An 18,140-nucleotide genomic window follows, 5' to 3' on the forward strand; every position below is an offset into this window, starting at 1 on the left:
GGAATTCACGTACTTCGGGGTACTGGGGCCTTCCCAGGAGGAGGCAGCACGGCCCCAGAGCGCGGTCGACGGTTGCTGGGTGTTTCTAACCGAGCCTGAGCGCGGCAGGCGGGGTGCCGCCGCAGCGGCGGGGCCGGGCCTTTGCTGACCTCGGTGGGGCAGGGAAGAAGGGGACAGGCGGGCCGCGCTGCCGTTCCCGCTGATGACGCGAGAGGCGCGGGCGGTACCTGTCCGCGGGCCCGCCCGGGGCCCTGCGCCGGGCGGCAGCTGCCGGCTGATCGGCCCGGCGGCCTCCTTCCCGGCAGGGGGCGCCGCCAGCCCTCGCGCCGGCCTCATGCCGACGGCCTAGCCCAGCAGGGGGCCTGCGCGGATTGGCTGCAGCGGGTCGCCGAGCAAGGGAAGGTTTGATTGGCCGAGGAGGTCACGTGAGGCGGAGGCTGGTGGCCGTTGACAATAAACATGGAGTCGATCTTTCACGAGCGGGTGAGCGAGGGGTCGGGGGAGGGTCCCGCTGCTGCCGGCTGGCGTGGGGGGTTGCGCCCTCGGTTGGCCGCCCGGGCCGGGAGTGCTGTCTCGGAGGAGCTGTTCGGGGCGTTGGCCCCGAGGCAGCCCCCGGTCCCCACGGGGTGCGCTTGGCCGCGCCGCGCTGCCCCTCCCCGGCATCCTTCCGGCGGCGGGATGAGGCTGCGGCTCTGGGGTTCCTCTGTCCCAGGGGAGAGCTGGGGCCCTCTGGCGCGGCGGTGCCGGTGCCCGTGGGCCGGCCCAGCTCGGCTCTGCGAGGCCTGCCGGCTCTGCGGGAAGAGGAAGTGGTGTTACTGGGGATCAAAGAGGGCCGGGGCTGAGCCTCAGCGTTTCCTCCCGTACGGTGACGGCTTTTCTTGGGCCTTTAGAAATAGACCTCAAGTACGGGAAGGTGCAGGCTGCAGCTCCTTCTGTTTCTTGAGACAGAACTCGTGTGGCGGAGAAATGAGCGTGAAGATGAGCAGCGGCAGGGAGGGCTGTTTGTGTGCTCTCGGACGCATCTCTTCACCTAGCCTGGCTTGGTTGGGGTTGTGTAATGAGCAGGGAAAGGGAGAGCTGTTAAGGAAATCCTAATTCACGTACTGTGCTTCTGTGTGCTGAACAGTGTTTCCTGTTTTGGAGGACAAATGGTTCTATGAACTGCTGTGATTTAGCCAGGTTCCCAAATATGAGCTATTTATGCTTTAATGCTCTTCAAATATAATTGGCTTTTTTTATGTACTTTGCCAATGTCTCTGTGTGTTTATTGTGCTAAGCTTAACACTAGTTTTTATATGCTGTTCTCGTACATAATGATTGGTTTACTTAGCAAATAAAGCAAGATAGCTGTATGACTTTCTTTTAAGAAGTAAAATTACTGTTCTGAAGGCTGCAGAACTTGAGGAGTGTTCTTTCACTTTTGGGTAGCAAAACTTGGCAAGCATTGTGGTGTTAAACCGCTGCTGTTCAGAGGAAGAGTGTTGGATTTCAGTCATTATGGCCTCTGCTATAGTGAGGTTCCAGGCTAGATTTGAAAATTAGTTCAAAACAAGTGTACCTTTCTCTAATGTGGCCTAACCTATCACATAATGAAATGATAACATTTTTATGGCTGAGTTGCTTTGTAACTTAATAACAAAACTCTGCTGAAATCGAAGTGACAGAGCCTAATACATTCAAAGTTATAAGCTGATTGTAACATGGGGTTGCTACAGGTTGGGGGGGGTAAAGGTCTTGGGTGTCTCCCATGTGAAACTTTAACTGCTCCCTGGTTAAGTTAGTTATGCAGTTACAAAGTTACACCTGAATGCCTGTTTTAAATTTGAGCACCAAATATTTTTATCTTGTTACCTTATTATTCTAGGGAAAGTTTAGCTGAACCTTGTGTCTTTTTTTTTTTTTTAAGGGGTAATTTTTTTCCCCCCTATCAAGTGCACTATCTCAGTTCCTGTCAAAATACTTAATGTTGCATGTACACACACACCCCTGACTTGAATCTGCACACCTCAGATGTTCCAATAAAAGGGTATGAAAAACATGGTATTTACAAAGGAAATTAACAAAACAAAGACCTTAGCAATGTTTTTTTAACAGGAGAATGACAGTTGCAGAAAGTAGGACTTAGGGATAGGGCTTAAGGAGCCCCTATCTTAGAAGTTCCCCCTTTTTTTGATAATATACAAGTGGTTGAAAACACTGAAAAGCAGGGCAACAGTTTATATCGGGATAACGAGGGGATTTCAAATTACAGAAAGATGCAGTATTCTCTGCACAAAAAAAAAAAAATTGGAGTTAATGTCTGTAAGATCAGTTTTCTCTTGTGCGTTTTGCATTTAGTATGTACAAATTGTGCCTATGCAAATTAATGTTTATTGCTTTAAGATAAACTGTACAAATACAGAAAGGCCCTTTTAGTAAAATTAAGGACCTTTAAAGCCTGTAATAAAACTCATTTTCAAAGGTATTTTAGTATCTCTTTGTTTCTAAGTCAGTTTCATATGATTCTGGTGGAGAAACCTGTGATTTTTGAGCAGGTTCTTCTGTTACAGTTTTATCATATGACCAGTAGCAGGGATGTTGTCCCGAAGGGACAGGAGCTGTTGCTTAGTTTTGAGTTTCTTGTTGTGGGAAGGACATGAGCTGGAGGAGGTTTCTGGATTCCGTTGGCCCCTGGCTGTACAGCCAGTCTAGCTTTAAACTCATTGCTCAGTTGAGTGATGAAGCCCTAGGAAGATTCTGTAGTCTGGGATAAAGGGAATTTTCGAGGTTCCTGCTGTAAAGGAGATCATAGGAGATTTGTGCATATGATTTGTATGAGGCTTTCATGGAATTTTAAAGAATGTTCCTCTAAGGCATGCTCTTGTGTTCTTAGTTTCTGTGAGTTTGGCGGGAGGGAGGGGTGTTCTTGATTTTTGTTGAGGGGTTTTAGTTTTGTTTTTAATAGAGTGCATGCACATTAGAGTTCTTAATGTAAATAAAAGCAAGGACTGATCAAAAGAGAAAAGTAGGATTCTAAAACTGATGTTAATCTTGTCTTGCACTTGTAGCTTAGTTATTTATAAAGAAAGGTTGCTTTTCATGGGAAACTAATTTGATTGGTTGGTTGTTTTTTTTTTTTTAACAAGGCAGTATTTTATCTGCACTTATGAAAACGATGGAGCCTGTCATGCGTTCATTCAGATTAGATATTTTTTTAATTTCTGCTACAAAATCATGATTGACATTTCTAATTTACCCATTTTCAATTTGGATTGACAGTCTAAAAATGTTACATTGCATTTCTATTATCTCCAGTGTCCTGGATGTGTAACAAAGTGTCTGAAGTGTTTTCCATTTCAATAGTTTATCAACAAAAACATTTTCATGGTTTAATATGCTGAATTTACTTATTTTTCTTGTCACCTCATCATCATCAAGATTTTAGAACCAGTAGTATTAGCTTCTTTTACCTAGTTCCTATACATAAATTTCATGTGGAAAATGAGCTTTACTGCTCCTCCAGCTCCTAATCACTTTCTTGGCAATAAACAAATTGGTTTTAACTTGAACTGGGTGAGTAACCTGAAATGAAGGAAGTAAATTCTGTAGATGTATGCTTTTAAACCTCTCCAAAGTCCTAATGGTCTGCTTTTCTTCAGACACACGTGGAGAGCAGATTGGCAATAGCCACACCTGGCAGGGAAGAAAAGTTTAAAAAGAACGAGAGCATCTGTTGCAGAAAACATTTGTTACTGGGAAGTAGAGTTCTAAACCATTTAATTTTCATGTGGTGGTGATTTGGAAGAGGACAGAATCCACTGTCCTGATGGTTGCAGTGTCCTTGTGTGATTTGGTCAGGCTATTGGCAATTTTTACAGTGTTTTCAAAAATAACATTTTTACATGAAATTGATTTCCTTTGAGGAAATAAAGTAGTATCCATGTTGGGTTTTTTTGCTCATTGAATTGATGGGAGCGTTGTATTTTATAGCTTGCAGTGTAATACATCAGAAGAATATTTGGCATTCTGGGCGAGTAGGGAGGGCAGGAAGTTTGCCAGAATGAAACGGGTGAGTCATTTTACAGAATAAAACATTAATGTGATTTTTTTGTTGTTGTTGTCTTTGGTATTTTTTTTTCTTCCAATCTTAGCAAGAAGGCTCATTGTGTGCTCAGCACTGTCTGAATAATTTGCTACAAGGGGAATATTTTAGTCCTGTTGAGTTATCCTCCATCGCACAGCAGTTGGATGAAGAAGAAAGAATGAGAATGGCAGAGGGAGGAGTGTCTAGTGAAGAATATAGAACGTTTTTACAGGTAAAGTCTTCTTAATCTGAGGTTGCTTGATATTTGCCTGAAATTCTAATATTGTGTAGCACAGACCTGCTATTCTTGCATAGGTAGAGAAGGTTAATTTCCTAGTGCTAAAACTTCTTAAATTTATAGGCCTTTTCATTCATGCATCTTAAATTTGGTATTTTCAAGTGTTACAAGTACAGCTTTACAGTAATTCTACAAAAAGCTACATCACCTTACAGGTAGGAAGGTCAGGCATGGCGAGGAGGAGGATCAGCAATTTGCCTTTTGTTTTTGTAGGCCAGTGGCAGAGATAGGAACAGGAGTTCCCATGCCTGTCTGTCCTTTAAGCATTTCTAATTTAAAGGTTTGAGTTTTTAATTAATAAGCTTATTTGGGAATTGTAATCAGCCGTACAGACTAGGACATATTTAATTGTTGCTTTAAGTATGTGCAGTTGTATTTATTTTCAAAACTGAATTATTTCTGACCTTTTATGCTTACACCGTTTTTCCCTTTTTTTCCCTCCCAACCTCACACTGAGCAGCAGCCTTCTGTAAATATGGATGATAGTGGATTCTTCTCAATTCAAGTAAGGATGGCTCTATACTGACAGAATTTTTTATTTATGCAATATATGTTCTCTCATATAATTTAGATGTCATCGAGCTTTTTCATCTAGTTTCCAGTTTGTAGGCTTAATGGAATTAAGCGCTGGACTTCTAAATCTTCAGAGTGTTTCCCATCAAGAGCAGTGACTTGCAGTTCTTCAGTTCATGGGCCCATAAACACATGGTAGAAGCGTGGACTCCTGAACTGTGAAATGACACCTCTGGGCAATAAGCTTGATTTCTAAGTTGTTTCTTATGGGCACTTCAGGTGTAGACCTTGGCTCCCATAGACTACAGGTGAAAAAGCAGACTTGACATTATTTTCTCAAATTATAGACTGTAGAGCCCTTCGCAATGGTTACAGGGTTATCACAGTGATCTGCAGAATGGGAAAATCTGTCATATCTGCACTTCAGTTTTTATAACACACTCCAAACACTTTAGAGCTGGGGTTTTTCGTGTTTTGGTTTGGGGTGTTTTTTTTTTGTTTGTTTGTTTGTTTTTTAAGGACCATAATGGAAAAGTAATTAATAAGAAATACTTAAACCAGAACAACAACAACAAAAGGTATTGAACACTGAATTGGGGCTTGTGTCTAGACTAGAGCTATAGGCAATGCTTTGCACCTTTGGCTGTCTCCCAAGCTTTCAGAGGTGCTTGTCAATGTTCCAAAATCCCTCGAGAACTTTTCTTCCTTATGGCAGGACAGGGCTCTTCTTCTGTTCAGTGAAAAAACCATTAACAATTTGGCATTTCTTGTATTCTTGATTGTGCTGCTACAATATTGAAGCTGAAAAAGAATGCTTCCTCATATTCTACTTTCTTTGTCCTGTCATTGCTTTGCTCACTTGCTACATAGTTGGCTCACTGAAAGGAAGATGAATTGCTAATTTAAAATTCCTTACAGCATTACTTCAGATAGCTTGGAAGAGTTATTGTAAAAGAGTTTGCGCTAATGTACCTGACTGATCCTGTGACAATCCAGTGGTGCAAAATTTCCAGTAGTTACTGTGGGGAAGGATGACATTGTATTGAGGGGGAAGGGAGGGCAGAGCAGTACAAAGAGAGCAGAGACATGACAACTTAGGAAGTATCTGTGGGAGGTGCAGTTACAGCTTTGGGGGAGTAAGCTTATAACAACATTTCAGTTAAATCCTAGTTTTGTTACTTCCCCTTAGATATAGTATGCGCGTTATATTTGCATGTAGATTCATGACAGTTGTGTTTTGAATAATGTGATTCCTAGGTTTCCTAGCAATGTTTTGAAATCTAAGTTTTATGGAAACAGTATAATTGTTTATAGCAGCTAAGATGGTTGCATTGCTTAAATTTAGAGTTGACTGGTTTGACTCATGAAAAGTGCTATTTTTTGACAGGTTATAAGCAATGCCTTGAAAGTTTGGGGTTTAGAACTAATCCTCTTCAACAGCCCAGAGTATCAGAGGCTTGGGATCGACCCTATGTAAGATGTTTTTTTTCTTAGCACCCTGCTTTTATTTTACAGAAAATTAATACTCTTAATCTATTATTTAAGTCTTTCTTTAAAATTACTATTTCAAGCTCTGCATTCTAATGTTTTTAGTATCCTCTCTGTCTTAAATTTTTTCATTTTGGGGGTGTATATGAGCATCTGTCCTCTGTGCTTTCATATCTCACTATCTGTGGCATCACAGGTATATGGAGATTTCAGTAATGTTGACAATTTCTAAATGTTATAAAGGCAGTATGAGTGCTCTAACATCAACAGCTGTATTACTGAAGTTTTATTATATAAGTTTAAATTAGTGGTAGCAAAGATCTTAAACATTAATATGCATTCCAATATTAGAGTATTTAATTTTGTCTGTACCTTTTTTTTCTTTTTACAGAAATGAAAAATCATTTATTTGTAATTATAAGGAACACTGGTTTACAGTTCGAAAGTTAGGAAAACAGGTGACATTGTCTTTTTTTATTTAAAAATTGACTTCAGAATGGGGGTGGAAAAGTGGTTACGAGCAGCCCACGTGTTGGCCTTTTGCAAAGCTTTTGCTGCAGTTTGCTTTAATAATACCCCATATTAAAAAAAAAAAAGGGTAAATGTTTATTATATTGCAAAAATGCCAGGCAGCTTTTTATGAACGTTAGCCTGGGGAAGAACCCTAGGATCAATTCCCCAGTGAACCTGTCCTCTAGGGAGCTGCAGCTCTGGTAGAGTCTGTGTAATGTCTTAAGCTCTTTTTTCCACAAAAAATAGTGGAAAAATTGTACAGGGGGAGAGGAAGGAGTCCTAGACAAGGATTAGGATCCCTATGGAATGCAAACTTATTTTAATGCAGTAAATTATTAACATTGTAGAAATAATTTTGCTCGTTTAAATGGACAGTAGGTATAAGAAAAAGTTCAAATTTCAAAGGTATTTATATTTATGATTGCTAGTATTTAAGAGTATCCATCAGGATAAGGTTGGGGAAAGTAGAATCACAGCTTTGCACTATTTTAGAAAACTTTCTGAAACAGTTGCATTATAAGCAGGAAATAGTTATTAAAGGTAAGGGATGGGCATACAAGTATATGGTACATATATAACAACTCAAGTCACATCCATGTCCCTTGTAACACCAATGCAGTGTTTTATTTCAGTAGCCAATCATTGTTATGGATCATACTGTATAAGCTTTTATACAACATAAGCGGGTTTGTTGTTTGCTTTTTTTTTTGGTGTTTGCATGTTCATGAAATAAGCTTTTAGATTCTACAGTAGTGGACAGGAGTCTCTTTACCCATTTGGTTCATTTTTTAAGTGGTGGCTACCTATGTTGTCATCCAGTTTTAAAAAAAAAAACAATTCACCTGTGAGTAAACAAACTAAACTCTGCTGTTCTGCTTTAGTTTAAAAGTATAGCTAATGTTTACAGGCATTTTTTTATATTTGATATCAAAAAGGCTGGATGGTCTCTTAAAAATACGGGAATGTTCCTTATTATATATACAACCATGTTGGGTGGAATTTTGTGAGATACCATTCTATCCCAAAATGTTGGAGGGAGGATGTCTTTTGCTTATGCATGAGGCTTGTAACCGCATGAAGACTGGTGTCTGTTATCTAGAGAGTAATGAGAAAAGATAGACAAAATAGGTTGACTTAGATTTGACCTGCTTCTCTTCTGTTGCAGTTACAGCAAAATTAGTTTACCAAACCTTCCTCCTACATATTCCCTTTTAAAAGTTTGTCTGTAATCTGTCCTCGTATTTGTTTACATAACTTTTTATTCCCCACTCCTACAGTGTTGGTAGTCTTACCCTTTCCTAGTGGCAAAGGGTGTTTTTGGCAAATTAAGTGACTGAATGACAGAATGGTAGATAGTCACTTACCTATATTCCAGATGAATTATAGTATGGGCCTGACTGCAAGTATATGACTGCATATATGGAAGCTTGGGTAGATAAATGCATTTTTGTGAAAATGGAGGTAGAATTCTCCTGCTACTATCTGAAATGGTGCTTCCTGGTTAAAATTGGATAATATTGGACGAGTATGGTATAGAAAAGGTTCTTTGGATTGATTGCAATATATATGGGGTTTTAAATATAGAATATTTTGTCATCCACGTTGAATATATTTTCTCTCTAGAAGAAGTATTATAAATGACTAGTTGCCTTCTTCAGGCAACTAGAAATGGTCTGAGTATATTTATTTCAAGTGTCCCCATTGTAATATTATGTTGTACTATCAGCATATTAAATTTGAGCTCATTTTTCTTAATTTTTAAATTTAAAAATTATCTCAGAGAGAAGTAAACAATAGTTTTCAGCATCACCAGCTATTAAAGGCAGAATGTTTAATGACAGTATTTCGTGGAAAGAATTCAACTTCTGTTTCCTGTATCAATTTCTTAAGGTACAGCATTAACTTATGAAGGGTTTCTTCCTTCATTAGTCTCTGAACGGATTTAAAACTAGGATTAAGCAGAATTTTAGAATGATGTCTGAAATAATTCTTCTACCACTATATTTTGATTTATCTGTTTTAATCAGTTTGCCTGGTACCAGTGTTCAGCAATGGGAGAGAGCATGCAGTAATTTCCCCACTTCAGATCTCCTGTTAGCTGAAGAGTATTTGAAGGGTAACCTTTAGCAGTATAGGTATTGTGCTTCAAAAGACTTTTAATTTAATAATTTATTTTACTAGATTTATTCGGATATTCCATCATAGAAAATGACCACAATGTACAGAAATGGATTACCGAGTAATCTTTATGCTAATTTGTTCTCTCAAACCTTTTTTTTCTTAATTACAGTGGTTTAACTTGAACTCTCTCTTGATGGGTCCAGAACTAATATCAGATACATATCTTGCACTTTTCTTGGCTCAATTACAACAGGAAGGTAATAGTAACTTGCAGATGTTAAATCTCGTTAATTAAAAGTAGGTAATAATTATGTATTAGAACTTATGTATTCAGTTAACTACCCTTAGTTTTATGATTCAAGTAGTGAAATAACCCAAGTCCTTATAATGAAAGGTAGAGCCTTATATTGTAATAAATTGCACATCATTGTGTTCCATATAGTGTGCATTTTAGAGTGTTTATGCATGCACCTTAATGCTGTAGACTTACGATTTATTTTTCTCAGGTTATTCCATATTTGTAGTAAAAGGTGACCTGCCAGACTGTGAGGCTGATCAGCTATTGCAGATGATTCGGGTACAGCAGATGCAGCGACCAAAACTAATTGGAGAAGAGACAGCACAGTCAAGAGATCAGAGGTAAGATAAATAGAGATTTCACTTTAATAATGTTCAGTATGATTGGTTTCCGTGATTAATGCCTACATGGAGACAACCCCCTTAAGAAGTAGTTAGAAGTACCTTTAGTGCAACACGCTTACTGCTGTTGCACACAGTAAAAGCAAGTTGGTAGAATACAAATGGTGTATTTTTAAGTGGGGAAAAAACTACCTTAATAAGGATTCAGTCTTTCTATGTGCGTAAGTGTTGCATAGATTTTTAACTTCATGATGACGATATTTTTCCAGTTATAGTAAAATGGGTCAGCAAATCTTACCAAACTACAGTTAATAGAAGTCAACCTATAATTAAGACTGGCTTGTGCATTCTGTCGTAAGCAGAAAAGAATGAGAAACCTGTATCTGAATTCCATGTCATATAAATGATACAGCATTCCCTTTTGGAATATTTTCACTGTAAATGTTGTGGTGTTGCTCTGTTGTGATGCATGCTGCTAATATAGAACATCCTTGAAAGCATATAAAGTACTGCGTCTGCAATAATTTTATCACATTTTCATAGTGAATAAATTGCACACTGATATAAAGGCTTAAGGCTTTTCATAGGAATTAATTCATTATTATTTCTTCGACTTTGTAAAGGTAAACTGGTGTTGTAAACTGATGGAATAAAAACAAGCTACTTGTCAGTAACATGGAAAGTGTGTATAGTTTACAGAGGATCTCTTCCTCTAGTGTGGTCATCAAAACTTCCTAAGAAGGAGACCACATGCACTATTTTCTGCTGGTGTAACTGTTTAAATAGCAATAGGTTCGAATAACACGTATTATTGCTTTTTGTAGGCTTATGGTTTTTGAAGTTTTTCCTATCAAACAGATGTTTGTCAACATGTGCATAGGTTTAGAGTTGCAGTATTTTCATTTTTCCAGCTGCAAGCTCTGCTTGCAGCCCTTTTGCGCTTTTTCATGTGGAAATTAAAATATTTGTTTATGTAACAGATTTTCACAATAGAAATGTTTTTTCTGAAGTTAAAAAATAAAGTAGAGTTAAATCAGCAGAAAATATTTACTCTAAATCTCACAGTAAAAGTTAATATCACTTCTGCCTGAATTATGCCATAAATATATCAATTTCACAGGCTACCCAGAAGTGATGTGGAACAAGCAATAGAAGTTAGCCATCCTTTTGATGGAACAGGCATGTTAGATGAAGATGAAGAGAATTTTCAGAGAGCCCTGGCTCTAAGTAGGCAGGAAATTGATATGGAAGATGAAGAAGCTGATCTTCGCAGAGCCATTCAACTCAGCATGCAAGGTGCGGTGCTCATCTGAATTTCTCTTAAAGCGTTCATGATGCTTATGCTTTAGGCAGCTACTGAAATCAGTTTCAGTCAGCCAGTTTTTCCAGCATGCATCAAGCTGTCTGAAAAGACTGGCTTTGAGGCATGGAAGGACAATCCAGAATTTCCTGTAGCTATCTCCTTTCTGCTTTTTGAAAAGTTGTAACTTTCATGTTAGCGTTGATCATTAAGAAGCAAGAACAAATTGGCAAAGGGTGGCAGGAGGGAAGGGGAACAGTCCTAAGGTGAGGAGGAGAGATGGTATTAAGTGAAGTTAGCCTAGGTGCTTATTTCTCCAACAAGTCTCATTCTTCCTCTCAAGTTTGAAGAAATTTTCTTAAGGTATATTTCATTTATGAACTTCATTTTGCTGTAATTAGTAGGATATGGCATGTTCTGGTTTTAGGTAGTCGTCGAAGTGAGTTCTCGGACTCATTACCACAGAATGTTCCTCAGTCGCCTCACACCAGTCAGACAGACTCCCTTTCTTCAGAAGAACTGCGAAAGAGAAGACAAGCATATTTTGAAAAGTAAAGTAGTTGATAGAAAACTGCATGTGGAAGTACATGTTGTATTTTTCAGTTCTTTTGGGGCATGGATGGGTTTCTGACTGAGGCCCAGCTTAACTTTTCTCTTCTAACATGCTTTTCTAACAGTACCTGAATTTTGCTATTCCCAGGTGGTTCCTACGAAAAGAAACCTGTAAATAAGAGGGGATCTGTTAGTAATGCAACATCAGTCTTGTGAAGAAAGAAAACATACATGTTACAGAAGTATTTTTAAATGAAATCCTGTAAATTTCTGTAATTATCTTCCTGAAGAAAAGTATTCTTTCTCTAAGACTTTGCTTCTGGTAATGATGCCTCTAATGTGCATCACATGAAAGCGTTCTAGATGATATTTTATGTTACTGTTCTGGAGTACCTTCTTAATATATAGTTGGGGTATTGTTGTAGCTTTTCCTTGTCTCTGTCTCCTAGTGATGGAGGAAATAAAGACCAGGGAGAAATGCTATGGATGGGAGGAGTTAGACTTTGCATGAGAGGATAAGAATGCAGAACATGTGAATCCTGGGAAAATAGTAATGTGGCTTGGAATATAATGTTGGGAAGACAGGTGTCTGCAGGTTAACAGGGTGCAACAATTGAGGACATTTTTAGGTGCAAGGGTGTTATTGCACCAAACAGCTTCTACTTCTCACTCTTGGCCTTCCTTACAATGAAATAGACTTGATGCAGGTCTCATACTGATGTTATTCTCTTATAAATTTATAACACTTTCAGGCAGCAACAACAGCTACAGCAGCAAGATCGGACCCCAAACCTACATGATAAGCCAACTCTAAGCTCAAGCACTCCGGAAGCTGACCCAGGTATTGTTGTTTAAACTTATTTCCAACACTGAAATATTTGTCTTTTTCACCTTTGTGTTGTGCTCCGTTTCCTAACTTTCCTTGTCTTCCTACTTCCTTGCTCCAGCAGCCATTAGACTATGTATCACAGCCATTATTCTTTTTGGCAGTGAAGGAAAGGATCACTTTCTTGAAAAGCCTGTTCTACTTCTAATGTCAATATCCTGTTTGTCCTGGTTTCAGCTGGGATGGAGTTAATTTTCTTCCTAGTAGCTGCTATAGTGCTGTGTTTTGGATTTAGGATGAGAACAATGTTGATAACACACTGATGTTTTAGTTGTTGCTAAGTAGTGTTTATACCAGTCAAGGGCTTTTCAGCTCCCCATGCTCTGCCAGGTGCACAGGAAGCTGGGAGGGGGCACAGCCAGGACAGCTGACCCCGACTGGCCAATTACAAATTGTAATCTTTGGATCTTTGGTGGGATTTGTGCCAACAATTTGTTTTCTAAATGACTTTTAAAGTTGCATGACGATGTAATAAACTTGGAGTAATATCTCAGTATGTAGTCCTTACCAGTATTAGGTATTGGTGATCCCAAATTGATGTGTATTACTTGTTATAAACTGACCATTGTGGATGGAAAGCGAAGTGCAAAATGTTCCATGATTTTAAAAAAAACAAAAACAAAACCAGTTTTGGGGGTGGGGTGGAAACAGGTGGGTGTGGACAAAAGGAACAGTGAAAGCATTTAACTACAGTTGAGAACTAGCTCTGTGCATTTATTACAACTTATATGCATTTATTTTCTTTAGGAGGTGATATGAGTGAAGAAGACATGCTTCAAGCAGCCATGAATATGTCTCTGGAATCTGTTAGAAACCACTTGAATACAGAAGAGGAGAAATGACATAACTTCCCCCCCCCTTATTGTCAAAACACTAAGTCTCCATTATAATTTTACTGTGTGGATGTTGCACAAGCAGGGTTCATTTCAGAATTCTGGAAGCAGGAATGAAAGGGGGACTGGAGGTCAGAGTTTAGAGGGAATCTGCAAATACAAAAAAGATTGCACTAATTTAGAAAACTGTAGCACTCCTACTACAGAACATATGTTCACAAGAGTAGCTGTATTAAAATTACTTAAACTATTCACATGAACAAAGTTAGACACGCGTAACAGCTGTAACTTGCATTTAAAAAGCAAGTTTAAATTGTTTTGAAGAATCCTATAGAAAACACAGAAGGTGCCAAAAACCAGCATCAACTGATTTCCTTCAGTACTAATGGAAGAATAGATACAAGTAATAAGTTGTGCTCATAAATGACTGTTCTTTGTAAGAAAACATTTAAAATGGGAAAAAAAGAATTAAATTCTGTTTATCTCAGATAATTTATTTTGTGATTGTTTATTCTGAATGACTTAATGTCAGCTTTTTCGATCCTGCTGTCCACTTTTGAAATGACCCATTCTGCAGGAGAAACATGAATCCATGAATTTCATACTTTGCAATTCAAGAGAAAATCTTCAGTATATTGTTGATTATGACATTACTCCTGAATCTTTCAGTGACTTCTGACCTAACACTTTCTGGTTTTCCTTTCAGTTCCAACTGTAGGTTTTACTTTCAGTTCCAACTGTAAAATTTTCAGATCCATGTTTAAAGTAGGATTTTTGCATTGCCCTATTGTCTTTTGGCAGATAACTTGCCTTCTTTGGTTTGGCTTTTTATTTGTTTTTGTTTTCTCATGCTCTTTCTAGTTATGCCACTGTCTTTGCTATAAAAGTAGCGTATAATCAGTTGGGTTAAACAGGTGTTTTTTTTTTTCCTACCTCTCTGGAGTCTTTTTTTCCTCTTCAAGTTAAACTCTTCATTCTGGCCTTTCAGTATGAAAGAGCTGTACCTGAGTCTAGGAGAAAGGAGGAGGCGATTTAGGTGCCATAAAGTCAGTGCCATACACGTAAGGTGCATTCCTGCAGTCTGAAATGACCCCTGTGCAAGTAGTTCTTTTAAGAATTAATATTTATGTCTGTGTGGATGTTCTTTCTGAAATGCTTTTTATGAGTGTCTGTCAGAATGTTGCAGCTTTTTCAGGAATGGCCTTTATTCACGCACCTTACAATTTTTTATCATGCTGTTTCTGATCCTGAGAAAAACTGGGGAGCAAAGTATGTGAGATAGCTTATGCTACTGGTTGTAAGGCATTTGCTTTGATATCCAGGAAGAATGTGTAACAGGGTGACCAAACCTGACTTTCAACTTCAGTGCAACAATTGAAATATGTTTCATTTTCCTAAATGGTGCTTGAAATACAAATTCTGTTTACATATAAATTATATGGAAATACGTTGTAGATAGAGTATGTAAGCTGTAGTCCACTTAATGCATTAACAGTTAGCACAGGCATTCTAAGAATCTTTTGAAGATAACCCCAAATTTCTTTATCAAAATATTCTAAAGTTATATCGTTGTACAATAGTAACATTTAATTAAAATTAGTGTGAAACAAATGGTAGCTAGATGGAAATATACATTCAGCATCAAGTAGTACTGTACGCGAAAGGGCTCTTACCTCTCAGTAAAGATTTGTTTACAGCTATGTTTTCTTGATAGCTTAGGATATTATTATATTATACATAATTGGGCTAAATTCTGTTTTCCTTACCTGTGTGGTGAATTTCCACCAATGTCACCAGAACCACTGGTAGGTGTAAGACAATATGGATTTTGACATGAGACAGCACTACTTTTTAAAAACTGATTTTAAATTTTGTCTTTTTTAAATAATCCAGTCATGCACATTGTAATTAATATCTGTAATGTCTCAAATTCGTACAGCTAAACAATGGCTTTAAAAGTCCATGTGTGCATATGCCATTTTGACATCCTACATTTTTCAGGATGTAAATTTCTGCTTTCAGTTTAAAATTTATGTCGAACTGAAAACAGGAAAGGAATCTCTAAAGCACTGAATTATTTCTTTGCTCATCTGTAAATTATTCACAGCTTTAATTTCCCTTCTTCTGTTGTGCCATAAACTGATTGTGAAATAAGACTCTCATTTTTATAAATAGGTATAGGCTGGCAATTTGATACCAGCACTTGGAACTTGGACCTTTTATCCTCTATTATAAAAATATAGTAAAAATGTAATATTTCTATAGCTATATAGTGTAGCAGCCCTATATTAAAAAAAAAAAAAATTAAGCCCCTTGAATTGCATTAACTGTAACCTGTGACAATTACATGTTTTTATAATCACTAAAGCATGGAGTTTGCATTTGAACTTTCATGTCACTTCCTAAGTTACTTCACCCAAGTGTTTTAATATGTAAGGAACACAAAGTAACAGTGCCTGAAAAGCACAACTGTGTCAATCGTTACAGGGCTAACCCTATTCCTTTCTGTGTAGAAACATTGTCACTCTACAAATACCAATTTGATTTTCAGAGGAATGTCAAGTTTAATGAAGTAGGCGTACCTGCCTAGTCAAGCAGTTAAGAGGTAGCAATTTAAGCTAGGTATGTTAATTGCACCAAAGGAAAAGACTAATACTACTTGCTGACAGTTCGTATTTTATAACCCAGATCTAAAGTTCAAAATGTGTGGACTTGCCAAGAAGCTGTCAATAAAAGTCCAATCTCATTTTTTGGTGTGCATTCTTTCAGTGATAAACAGTTCTCAATGTGGCTGAACTATGCTCATAACGTGTTTACTAATTTAGCGCCTATTCCTAGTGTTATCTGTTGTGTCAAGCTGAAAGGTTTTTTTGCCCGTGTTGTAGCTTTAGGCCAAAGTCCATTGTAAAGGAGCAGATTTTTTTTTTTTATTACAGTATGGTATTTGAGGGAATTTCAGACTTCATTCATCCAACAGATTTATACCGTCTTCCTCTCAGTGAATGGTCCATGTGATGTAATTTGTGTTTTTCTGCCTATAGAAATCAAAGGGGTAGGGGGAATGAGTGATACTCACATTAAATATCTTCCAAAATTAGTTCTGTAAGTATAATTCAGTAAACTGCTTTCATGGTCTTGCAATGAGGGCAGGAGGAAAAAGTGTTGTAATGCAGCCATGCTTGAATGCAAGTCTTGTTAGGCACAGCAGGTATAAATATGAGCAATTTAAATGCTCACATTTTTCTGGGCTTGAAACTAATCTGATACAATACTGGCTTACTCTCCAACATTTGGGCTCCTTGTGCCCTTCAAACAACTTCAGACAGTTTAAATGTAATTTTCAGCTAAGGCACTCTTTATTTTTTTTCATACTTAATTACTTTGCAGACTACTTAAAAATAACCAATACGAAGTTAAATCTCCGGTGTGTTTTAATGTTGGACTATTGCTTCTGTTACAAATCTGCAAAATGGTGGGGAGTTTAAAATGGCTTCTGCACATGTCTAGTAAACAATTCTATTTCTGTATCTCAGACAAATATTGTCATTTGCAAGCTGCTTTGTTTTATTACAGAACTGACAATTGGGCTTTTAAAAATGAACAAGAATGTGTTACAGTTCTAAAATGTCTGTGAAAAAATTCTAGAATTTAGTTATTGGTTTAAGTAGTGATGAAAACATACAAATGGTGGCCTTTTTACTGAGAAATATTATGGGGAACAGGATTGGAGAAATTGGAAAACTTCCAAACAAGTATTGTACGTTTCATGTTACCAGCACATGCTTTTAAAGGAATTGAGAAAAGAATCCAAGGAAAAGAAAAATTGGAGACTTTTTTTTTTTTTAAGGGCTTAGATATAAAATTATGTTGCTCACTTAGTAAGCCATTACTGTCTTGCATAAAACAAACTTCTGGGAAATCTTCATGGTTACTCACAAATAATTTTAAAAAAGAAAAAAAGTCTAACAGGTATATACCCATTCCCCACATATGCATAATCAGTTGTTCAGGTAAGAACAATACTTAACACATTTGAACTGGCCTGGTCCCAATATTCAATTATTTAGTTTCAAATTGGTAGCTTCTCTGTGTTGTATCTAGGTTTGCATCTTAAAAGCATGAGCTGTTTTGCAATAAACTTTTTTTAACCTGCATACACACATTTTGCCTTATTTGCATTTTGGATATGGAGGGAATGCCATTTCATTTAACCTGCCATAGTCACCTCCTTCCCCAATTACAGTTCTTCAGAATGTTTAAGTACGTGTGACTTTGCAACTGCTTTTATCAAATCAAAATGTTTTTACTTTTATTTTCTTTCTTAAGAAAAGCAAATAATTGTTACTATGCTTAGATATTATTTTCTTTTTTAACCCCCACCCCAGTATAGCCACTGTGTGAATTCAGGAGGGGAAACTTATAAAAGGCTTTGAACAGAAAGGGATGTAATATTTAAATGCCACTGTGCAGAAAAAAAAAAAGAGAAAAACCTTGATATTGTCTTTAAAGCATGCAAGCATTGATAAAATTTTATTTTTTGCTACATGAAACCCCATGTGTATAAAACAGTGTAGAGTTAGGATTTTGTAAGGGAATATTTTTTTTCATCTCTTGCCTAATAGTTGTGTATTTTAGAAATAATTTTCAGTAATAGAATTTTTTTTTTTTGTCTTGAGACTCTGCTTTCAGTATCATGTCTTTGGCTCTGGATTCCTATACAATTTTTGTCTCTATTTTGTGTATATAAAGCATATAATACCGAAAAGATGAAAAAAAAAAAAAGGAAAGCTGAAATGCTTTGTCATTGTTTTGACTGGAAAATGGCAGTGCTGTTTGATATTTTGAAAATGCTCTCCAAATAGGCACGGATATATATGGTTGTATTTGATATCACTTTTTTAAATAAATATGATTATAGCTTCTAATGTTTCTCT

The 18,140-nt window shown here is 37.5% G+C and overlaps 1 protein-coding gene across 2 annotated transcripts; it reads left to right on the forward strand.

Annotated features, from left to right (window-relative positions):
- The first annotated feature begins 411 nt into the window (after positions 1–411).
- On the forward strand, positions 412–18,140 carry ATXN3 (ataxin 3). Of its 2 annotated transcripts, XM_082317913.1 has the most exons (11): positions 412–483; positions 4,131–4,295; positions 4,822–4,866; positions 6,262–6,347; positions 6,754–6,820; positions 9,166–9,253; positions 9,503–9,635; positions 10,756–10,931; positions 11,363–11,486; positions 12,240–12,328; positions 13,121–18,139. In XM_082317913.1, exons 1-11 carry the CDS (start codon positions 460–462, stop codon positions 13,213–13,215), a joined length of 1,092 nt encoding a protein of 363 aa, XP_082174039.1. In that variant the 5' UTR covers positions 412–459; the 3' UTR covers positions 13,216–18,139. The 2 variants fall into 2 exon arrangements, with proteins under 2 accessions (XP_082174039.1, XP_082174040.1); XM_082317914.1 differs by lacking the exons at positions 6,262–6,347; positions 6,754–6,820 and having other exon boundaries at positions 13,121–18,140.

Source organism: Platalea leucorodia, assembly GCF_965183815.1.
Source record: "Platalea leucorodia genome assembly, chromosome: 7".
Taxonomy (NCBI): domain Eukaryota; kingdom Metazoa; phylum Chordata; class Aves; order Pelecaniformes; family Threskiornithidae; genus Platalea; species Platalea leucorodia.